Below are 10,261 nucleotides of genomic sequence, written 5' to 3'. Positions count from 1 at the left end.
CTTGTCCGTATCGCATCGTACGGGATAGGAATAAGAAGCACTCCGGAAGTGCAAAGAATGGGCGAGGAGGGGTTGTACGGGTCGATGGAAAGATGCCTGCGGAAAGAGATAAGACAGGCAAAAAGGGGATGTGTGGGTCGTTTAGAAGGTACGACACGACGCAAATGTGTGGTTTGGGGGAAGGTGAAAAATGAGCACGTGAGAGAGCTTTTTATACAACTGAGTGTCCGTACGACGACCATTGGAAGCATGCCATGTGGCACGTGTGAATGGATGACACCTGTCCATAACGGTTATTTTTGGCACCTTATATAAAGCTTGATCTCGACTTTTGTTGGTGTTGTACTTTTACTGGTCCCACACGACGTGAGAAGTGCCTTTGTTTTACTTCTCTATCCACTCTACATGTCGCTTTGGTCTCTCGAGGTCTCTTCGTACCGCACAACGGGAGGGTATCCATTTGCAAACTCTGGGTAAGGCCTCTATCGCTTGGTTCGGGCTTCTCCTCAGCTCCACTAGATAGCTCTCGCACGACGCGACTGGAACACTTTGCACGTCGTGGAACATACCCCTATCGCTTCGTTTGGGCTGCTCTCTCCATCACTTTGGTACATGCTTGTCGACCTTCACCCTGTGCCTAGCTAGCTTCACCGATTTGGTTTTTTTTCAACCATACCATGAACGAAGGTCGGGAGGAGATTTTAGAGGAGAGTCTAAGTGAGAAGCTCTTGGTTGCAGTGGTGGATGGTGGTGACATGGAAGTGTACATGGAAGATGAAATCTTCAACCCTTTGTTTGATCTTGCAGTTTTGCTAGACAATTTGAAGGACTTTTTGTCAGAAGAATTCAAAGAGTTTGAAGAGGCAGTTGAAGGCAAGTGTTTGGTTTTAGATGGCAAGACTTATTGCCATCTAACCGAATTTACTACCAACTCAATTGAGAAAGGCAAAGTAACAAGGAGGTTGGAAGATTTTCTAAGAAGACTTCCTTTGTTTGTCCACCTACCATTTCTTGTCAATTACATTCAAAGCCTTGCAACCTTGTTCCAAAAGAAGTTGCCTTTCTTTTATTTTTGTTCCTTAAAGTTGACATGCAAGGCAAAGCTGATGAAGTGAAAGATACAGATGAAGAGGTAACAAATAAAAATGTTTCCACAATTTTGCAGCTTGAGAAAAGTGAAATTCTAGAAGAGGAGGAAATTGATGTTGCAACTGAAGAGCAGGCGAGTGCAAATTTTGATGCGGCTCAATTTAGAGCTAGTACTGTCATTGATGAGCCAATAGATGAGGTAGAGGTGTCTAAGGCTTCCCTTACTATTCCAAACCTTTCCTACTTCTATATCAATGGAAAAGAGTATATCCCTCTCCATCATATCCAATGTCTGCTTAATATGAGGGAGGTATTGCAACCATTTCTGAAGCTTCTGAGGTGGTCAAAGATTTTATTGACACATAAGAAGAGTCAAAAGAGGAGTTTTTGACACTTGATCTTTAGACATCCAATAAATATTTTCTTCTTGCTCTTGATGCACTTGCTTTATACATGAGAAGAGTGGAAGAGGAGAAACCTTCCCTCAAAGATGAGGATTTTGAGAAGAGACTTGTTGAGCTTGGCATCCAATCTTTTGGCAGAGACTTTAAGCTGAACAAAATTGGAAAGGAAGTTGACATAGGAGAGATGACTGGATCATGCAATCTCCTTCAAGAAAAAGTCATTGCCGAGGGTGAGTTGAAAAAGGTACATTTAGTTTCACCTTGATCTCCCTTCTGAAATCTTTCTTTTTTTTTGAGTTTGTTTTAATTACTCATTATGTCTTGTTTTGCAGATTGAACTCCTTGACAAAGACAATTTTCTTGGGAGAGCTAAAGGCTCGAGAGAGAAAGCAATAGAGGGATCTTCAAGAAGGGAAGCCTCCTCTCTCATGCACTACATGCCTACATTGGATAGTGCCACCTTTTGTGCTTTTCACATGCAGTATTCTGAAGATCCTGAGCTGCCAATATTTGCCCTGAAGATATTGTCACGGTTTTTAGGGTACACTCCCCTTCACATCAATGCAAACAAGATCATGCTACTTGAGAGAGTTGCAACACTTAGAATATTTGGATATGCTGCAGGATTTAATGCCTCAAGAGCAGGATACTTTCTTTGCTACTCTAGATATGAAACAACAGCTGAGGAGACAAATGTCAACCTTCTTGGGGGCTATAAAAGAAGAAACTTTTTGAGATACAGGGGTGAAATGCCTAGAGATATGAAAAAAAAATCAAAAACTGATGTAAATTTGATAATTTTTTGCACCAAAATATCTTTTTTGAATTTGGATCTCTTTAAAAAGATTCGGCACAAAGTTTCAAAGTGAAGCATTAATCTCTATCTGTGGTTGAGCAGCATGGTTGTTTGATCTCATCCGTTGTAATTGCCTCCTATAGAACCAATTGAATAATTCCTTTAGTGCATTGCTCCTTGTTTGTCCCCCTCCCTTTCTCGTACATTTGAAAAAAGAAGTCCTCGCTTGATAGTGAGATTTTTCCATTCCCTGAGTATTCCATGTTGCAAGGGGTCCTTGTTTTGCAAAATATGGTCCATGCAGGTACATAATATGCTAAGAATTAAAAAAAAGTTAGTTGAACTCAATAGGATCAATGTAAAATACTATCCACACTTTAGAAAGTAATTGAATACTCACCAAGTAATATGTGATGTCTTTTGCTCCCAAGCATCTGTAATAGCAGTTATTAAAAGCTTTATTGTCTTTTTAAAGTCATCTGCATAAGTAGCAGAGCTAACTTGTTGTCTCAAAACTTTCAAAAAATTATCGAGCTTCTTCCACACTTCCATGTGTTTGTTGGCTACATCTGGTCTACTTTTGACATTGTTTGTTATTACACAAAGATCCTTCCAGTAGTTTTACATAGCATCAACTTGTTTGTTGTCATGGTTACTCAAAAATCTTCTGGCTTTTTCTCCATCCATTGAAACATCTTGCAAAACATCACCCGTTCCTTTTGAAAGAGTAGGATCTTTTTTTAGATGCACTTGACCACCATGAAAACCCATTTGAGAGAGCAAGGCCCCGCATTTTTCTATCCACTCATCTGCAAGTTGACTTGGCTTAATAGAATATGCATAATCAAGATGGAGTCGAAGAAATTTGTCCAAGATTCTAATCTCGGCATGCATTGTACATACATGTACATATTTTAAATCTATTATTAGAATTGGATCCCAAATCATAGAAGACGATGGGTATTCGATGACGTTCATACTATTTCTTGATGGTGGTTTTCCAACCTCATGTTCTGCAAGCCATCCTTTTGTTCTAGTGCTTGCCATGCAATATAGACATGGATACTTGGTATTGGTACCTCCACATACACCAAATATGCACTTTAATGCTTTTAGGTCGGCACTCAAGTGCCATTCTACAAAAAAGTCACCCATGCCATCTACACAGAGTTTTTCACCTGCATTTTGGTCTTGTATAATAGAAGGGATATCGATATGCAAAAAGAGCCATTTCAATGTATAGTGATTTTCTAGTGGTATTTGAGCTACTCCGATCCACCAAAGCTCCATTTCTGATTGGGTTTTGTGGTATGGGGAATCAAGCTTACCCTGGCTATAGTCCAATACTCTATTCATAAGGGATATGGATACTCTTTCCATTTTTTGACATTTCTAAATTTGAGCTTCATCCAATTTCATAACAAATATAAGTTTTCCTTCTTAATCTACTTCTTGCATATTATAGAATCTCACCATAGCAGATTGAACATTTTTAATACTCCATTAAATGTTATTAAAAACATTATACTCAAAAGAATATTTTTTTTTCTGTTTTTCATATGGCATCGTTCCTTCTATATGATAGTACTCTCCAAAATGGTCGGGTATTTATTCGTTTAACGGAGTCCTAACTTTCCCAACATTGTGAGGCCTAGGCAACCCAAAAGATGTAATCTTGTAATACTTTAAAACCTGAAACCAGGTTTTAGAGATGGCCCTGTAACCCCTTCTACTCACCCCCACTGTGTCACAGACTTCTTGCATTTGAGAAGGTTGGACGAGTAAACCCATATCTTTCAGTAAATTTTGAAATACCAATTTCTTCTGAGTTTGATTTTCGGGAAGTTTCAAAAGTTTCATAATATCACTTTTTTTCATTACCTCATTCAAAAATCTCACCTTTTCTTGAACATTGGACATATCAAATCCTAAAAGATTAGTCACATGTTCTCTAGTAATCTTTAATCTTTTTTTTCTTTGTCCAGAACCTTCTGTTAAGTTTACTACATCTCTCATTCGTTTTACTCGTGCTCTTAATGCTATTGGAGTTTCTTTTAAAGTCTGAAGCTGGCGTTTTTCTTGTTTTAGAGATGCTATTTGGTTTTCAAGTTCTAAAATTCTTGTTGCATTTGAAGACAAAACAGTTTTGAGATATTGAATGTAATGTGTAAATGAGATAGCCTAGAACTATATCCTAGTAAGCCATCAATCCCATCATTAACAAATCTCATCAAATCATGAGAGGTGTGAAAATATGGATACCTTCCAGTGCTAGGATCCGATGGATACAAGCTCCCATCTGTCCATATATCAATGTGTTTCTTTTCCTCGTTGCAAAGTTGTTGTGCTTCATTTGTAGTTGTAACTGGTCTTTGATAGACACTCCGCGTAGTAGCATATTCTTGGCTTAGCTTAATGTTCAAGTGAAACTTGCGGTTATCACTAATGGAAGATGTATTAGTCATTGTAAGTAATGAAGGAGCAGAAAGTATAATGGAAATAACATAGCAACAGAACAAGGTGCATCAGAGAAGAAGAGATAAAGCTCGCGAAAGGTGAGAGAAAAAAGAGAGATTGAGTGATTCAAAAGTGGAAAAACCTATTTACCGCCAAGTGAAGTAAATGAGAACAAATTTCGAGGTGAGCCACAAAGGAATGTGAAGAAAACGATATCTTTTTGAATATTTTGAGATATGTACATAGATACTCTTTAGATTGCATAGATATGCTTTAAATAACCAAAACGGACAAATTGGGAGGCGCTTTGACCATAAACGGCTCTGCTAATTAGTAATTTAACCAATTCCTTACACAGCCCTTTTTGAGTCGTTTTTGGCCCTAATGTTAGAAGACTATTGGACAGTCACCCAAGGGGTCCAATGAGCATTCAACAACCCAATGGCTTGCGTGATTCCTATTGGCCAGAAGAATAAGGGGTCCAATGAGACTTTAATTGCATTAATTAAATACTTAAAGCTCTTACAAAAGGGGAAAGCGGGACACATGTCACAACGCTATCGCTTATGCTTCTTACTTATTGTTAGCAAAGCATTGCAGGGTCCAATAGGATGCAAACATGAGTAAAACGCAAGAGGAGACGACCAAGAGAGAGAGGGGGATGATTTTGGCAAGGCATTATCACACACACACTCACACAATCTGATGTGTGGAGTAAAGAAGACTATCTCCTTCTCAAGCTTTAATGGAAAGCTCATCATCTACTCCAAGCTTGTGAGAAGAGAGGCCTATACCAGCAATTCTTGGCTTTGTGATGCAAATCCAACCAAGAGCCAAGCTACAATGGATGCTCATCTCCTCTACCACGCTAATTACTATAGAGAACTAAATAGGATCACTATCAAGAATAGGTTTCCCATTCCACGGGTAGAAGACCTATTTGATAAGCTGCAAGGGTCGACCTACTTCAATAGGATTGACCTAAAAAGTGGCTACCATCAAATAAGGATAGTTGATCAAGACATTGTAAAGACCGCCTTTCACACTATGTTTGATCTTTACAAATACATTGTCATGCCTTTTGGCTTGACCAATGCACCAGCCCCATGTAACCGCTAGATGCAGAAGCTGTTCAGGCCTCACCGAACCTTTACTGGACTGTTCTTTGATGATATAATCATCTAGTCTAATTCACTAGATGAACACAAGAAACATCTCCGGGTAATATTTCAAGTCTTACGAGAGAATAAACTCTATATTAATAAAAAAAAAGGGGAGTTTTTCTTACCTCCAAGGAATCAACATGAACTAAGAATCTTTATAGGTATGTGTCCATACTATAGATGCTTCATAGAAAAGTTCTCACAAATCACGGGACCATTACATGACCTAAAAAAGAAAAATTTTAGGTATATATGGTCTACCAAGGAGAACAATGCTTTCTAAAAGCTTAAAGAAAATCTTATCTCTCAACCTATGCTTACACAGCCGGATCTCTCAAAGCCATTTGAGGTCCAATGTGATGCTTGTGGTGATTGCCTTAGAGTTATTTTGCTCCAAGAAGGACATGCCATAGCCTATGAGATTCAAAGGCTCGACCCTGTTGAGCAAGCTCTAGGCATATATGAAAAGGAACTCCTTGCAGTTCTACATGCCTTAGACTTGTTGAAGCACTATTTATTGGGGACTCCTTTCATTCTACAGACGGATCACCAAAGCCTTAAGTACTTCATGACGTAGACCAAGCTCTTCGACAAACAAATGAGGTGGGAAAATTTCCTTTTGCAATTTCATTTTCATATTGCTCACATTGCTGGGCAAGCATAATCAAGTAGCCGATGCACTCTCAAGACGGCTGTGAGTGAATGCGGTTTCCATAGTAACTCACAATGATCTATCCTCTATGATAGATGAGTACGCTATTGATCCCGATTTTAGAGATGTGATTTCAGCCCTTGCACTAGGGAAGCAAGAGGAACCATTTACTTGCAAGATGGTTATCTTCTCTATGGCAATAGACTATGCGTTACTAGCTCACTACGTGAGAAAGTAATGTATAAATCCCATGCTCCTTGTTATGCGGGATATAGAGGGATTCAGTCTACCCTAAAATGGATAGAAACATATTTCTATTGGCGTGCCATGAAATAAAACATACAAGAGTATGTTTCTAAATGCATGGTATGCCAAAAGACGAAGTTTGATAGAGGGAAGCAACCTGGATTTATTCAACCTTTGCCAATCCCTAATTCACCATGGGAGAGCATATCCATGGATTTTATCTTTGGATTGCCCAAGTCTATCCATGGGAATATGGGAATATGGATGATAGTAGATAGGTTCAACAAACAAGCTCATTTTATGAAGGGGATCGGGGAGCACCACAGATGCAGAGTGAGAGAGAGAGAAGGAGACACACACACAATGTGGGTGGGGAGACTCAAAGAGTGAGCAGCCCCCTATACACTTATGCTATGTATAAGGTATACAAGTCAGTGGGCGCCCAGACTCTGGGCGGTCGGGCAAGGCACAGACGCCTATACCCCAACAACCTCCCACTTAAAGGCGACTGTGCCTTTAAGCAAGGGAACCTAGTCTAAAGACTACAAAAGGTGAGAGAAAACCGCTCTCAACAGATGCCCATTGGCTGGCTGTGATTGTGTGCATTCGGCTGTCCTGCTCCCGTGTAAGTCCATACACCACCAGACGTACCGCACACGTACTGCAAGTATGTACGCAATACCTGCATATCTCCCTCGTGCACTATGCCATCATCAGTCAACAAACGACTGACAACCCCAACTGCAAATGCTCCCACTGCAGCTGCAATATCCGGTCTCAAGATCAACATCTCATACATGAGACCACCAAATGCCGATGCAATGCTAGCGGGCCTTGCTAGCTCTACGGAGCATGCATCAACATATATATCCCTGGCAATAGGCATCTCTGACTGACAAGGCGTGTCAACCACATGCATCTCCTAACTGTCCACAAAAGACTCATCAACCTGTCGTGAAACCTCAGAGCAAACCAGTTGCTCTAGGTGTTTGCTGGAAGACATATCCTGCACAACTATATCCCCATGCTCACTGTTGAGCATAGAAAGGAATGACTGCATAATCGCTGACATCTCAGTCTCAATCATCCACTGCAAACATGACCACTCAATCTGCTGTGACTCACTAGAGCTCTCATGCTCTAACTCCATATGCATAGACTCTTGCACAACGTCCTCCTGTCGTGACTCACTAGAGCAAGACCGCTCTACCTGTCTATCCTGCATAGAAGTATCTCTCACAACTGACTCTCTGCTTTGCTCAGTCACTAGCAAAGCATGCATGTCTGACTCTATCACCTCTTTGTGTGACTGCTCAAGTTGTGCCCCAACTGTGTGCACAACGAGCTCACTACTCTACACTCCATGCAAAGCATCCTGCAACCCATGAGCAAAAGAGACTCGCCTGCTCTCTCGCTCTCTACCTGGCTGCGTGATCACACAGACAACACCGTCTCTCTCGTGATCCACATGCAATGGGTAACCTGTACCACTCCTGGCACCTCTCGCAATCACTAGCGAACCCAAATGCATCACAAAATCTCACTCTCGTAGCGAAATCTGACATCCACAATCTCTAAGCTGACCAATCGAGATCAAACTCACTGTCAAATCTGGTACATAGCGCACATGTCGTAACAAGTAAGATGCACCACTCGGTAATGACAGTCTCACATCTCCTGCACCTGCTATCGCATGCACCGATCCATCGGTCAAACGTACACTGCCAAGCATCCCGCTAGAATAGCTACAAAACCATGCACGATGCGGCGTGACATGAAACATAGCATCTGCGTCTAGCAACCACTGCGAAGGGAGTGCACTATCCACATGTATAGCATCTCGTGCATAGCTCGAGGTAAAAGTGACATCCCCGTCACTAGTATACTCCGACACTACATGTGCCTCAACTGTCAAAGCAACTGAGTCCATGGCATCACTACATACATCTCTGAGACTGCCATGTCTCCTATGATGTCGCATACGATGAAAACAGTGCCGTCTAACGTGTCCAGAATGATCACAATACCAACATGTCACCTGTCGGCGTGCTCGTGAATGTACATGTCTCACACGAGTCCGTGATGACTCAGATCTATCATACATATCATGTAATCTACGCCAAAGCGCTCTCGAAGTAGTCTCATACATAACAAGAGCATATACAGATTTCGCAAGGTGCAAAGAGAGCGTAGATAGTGTCATCTCCTCTAGCTCCTGCCACTGATCGTCAGACATGTTTGAAGGTCTACCTGCATCACCACTCAATGGTCGATGCAACCCTCGCTGTGTCAATGCATCAAGCATACACTCTCTCCATGCTGCAAAGTCTGACCCATCAAACACGCGCATCTGTGAGAGGTCACAATCTGATCGATCACCTGTCTCTGCCATGAGCACAAGTAGCAAGCTAGATAGCAAAACCACCTCACCAACAACACCTGGAACCTGTTTACCAATATGGCCAGAAACACAATGTAAAACCTGTGAGACACACTCCAAAATAGAGCTCCCGCAATGTCAACCAAATCAGCCCTAAACTGGCTCGAATCGCATCAACAAAAGTCTGCAAATATGGCTCAAAACCTGATGCAAAGTTGCACCAATAACCGTGCAAAACCTTGCACAAAATCACAAGTCAATATGACTCAATCGTGCATTAATATTTGACAAAATTTTGGCAGAGTCTCCTTTATAACTGGAGCAAAATCTCAACAGTAAACCTCAAAGAGACAATAATATATGCCACAATGGCCAATCCGGGAATAAACTCGACCGGAATCACCTCACAAAGTCATACATATGAGCATACCTGCTCTTGCCTGAGTACCACTCAAATAATCTCAGCCATAAACAAATACACAAATCCATGTATGGCATACATAAACCGCCAAGACCATGGCAACATAGCTCACTCTCGCATGAGTGGTTCTCTGGACAAATGCATATCCAAAAACTTGTGTACACCTATGAATTTGCTGGTTGCTGCATAAAATACTCCGTGTGTGTGAGATATACCAAAAACAGTGTTTTTGGGACCCGAAAGTGCACAAATAAACCTGCTGCTATACCTGCTGTAATTCAAAGCATAATTTCAGCAAATAGACATCACCATCGCGTCCGGAGCGGGCCAAAACCCTGACCTAGACTCCTAGATCATGTAGATCTGACTCTGTATGACGGAGCTATGCAAAAAACTGTGTTTTAGAGCCCGAAAATGGCAAAAACGAGCTGCACACAGTCTTGAACCTGCTCCTGCTCCACTCTGCATGATGCAATGTCCTCTCAATGCAAGCTCCAATGCAAGAGCTCTGCCACAACAACATCCAAGCAATCGAATGTCAAGCTCTCCTCCGCCGAGCACTTCTCTAACGAGCTCCACGGAGCTCAAAAGCTCCTCTCACCAAGGAAGCCGCAACCGCCTCCTCGACCAAGCTTGACCACACCAAGCTCCTA

General features: G+C 41.5%; 1 protein-coding gene across 1 annotated transcript; it reads right to left on the bottom strand.

Annotated features, from left to right (window-relative positions):
• Positions 1 to 2,910: 2,910 nt before the first annotated feature.
• Positions 2,911 to 3,579, bottom strand: LOC147463012 (uncharacterized). Its single transcript, XM_086495119.1, has one exon. The coding sequence runs from the start codon at positions 3,577 to 3,579 to the stop codon at positions 2,911 to 2,913; it is 669 nt and encodes a 222-aa protein (XP_086351245.1).
• Positions 3,580 to 10,261: the final 6,682 nt, after the last annotated feature.

Source organism: Adiantum capillus-veneris, chromosome 2 (assembly GCF_014529385.1).
Source record: "Adiantum capillus-veneris isolate H3 chromosome 2, ASM1452938v2, whole genome shotgun sequence".
NCBI lineage: Eukaryota > Viridiplantae > Streptophyta > Polypodiopsida > Polypodiales > Pteridaceae > Adiantum > Adiantum capillus-veneris.
Note: the sequence above shows the minus strand (reverse complement) of the source record. Positions and strands in the feature narration are given on the sequence as shown.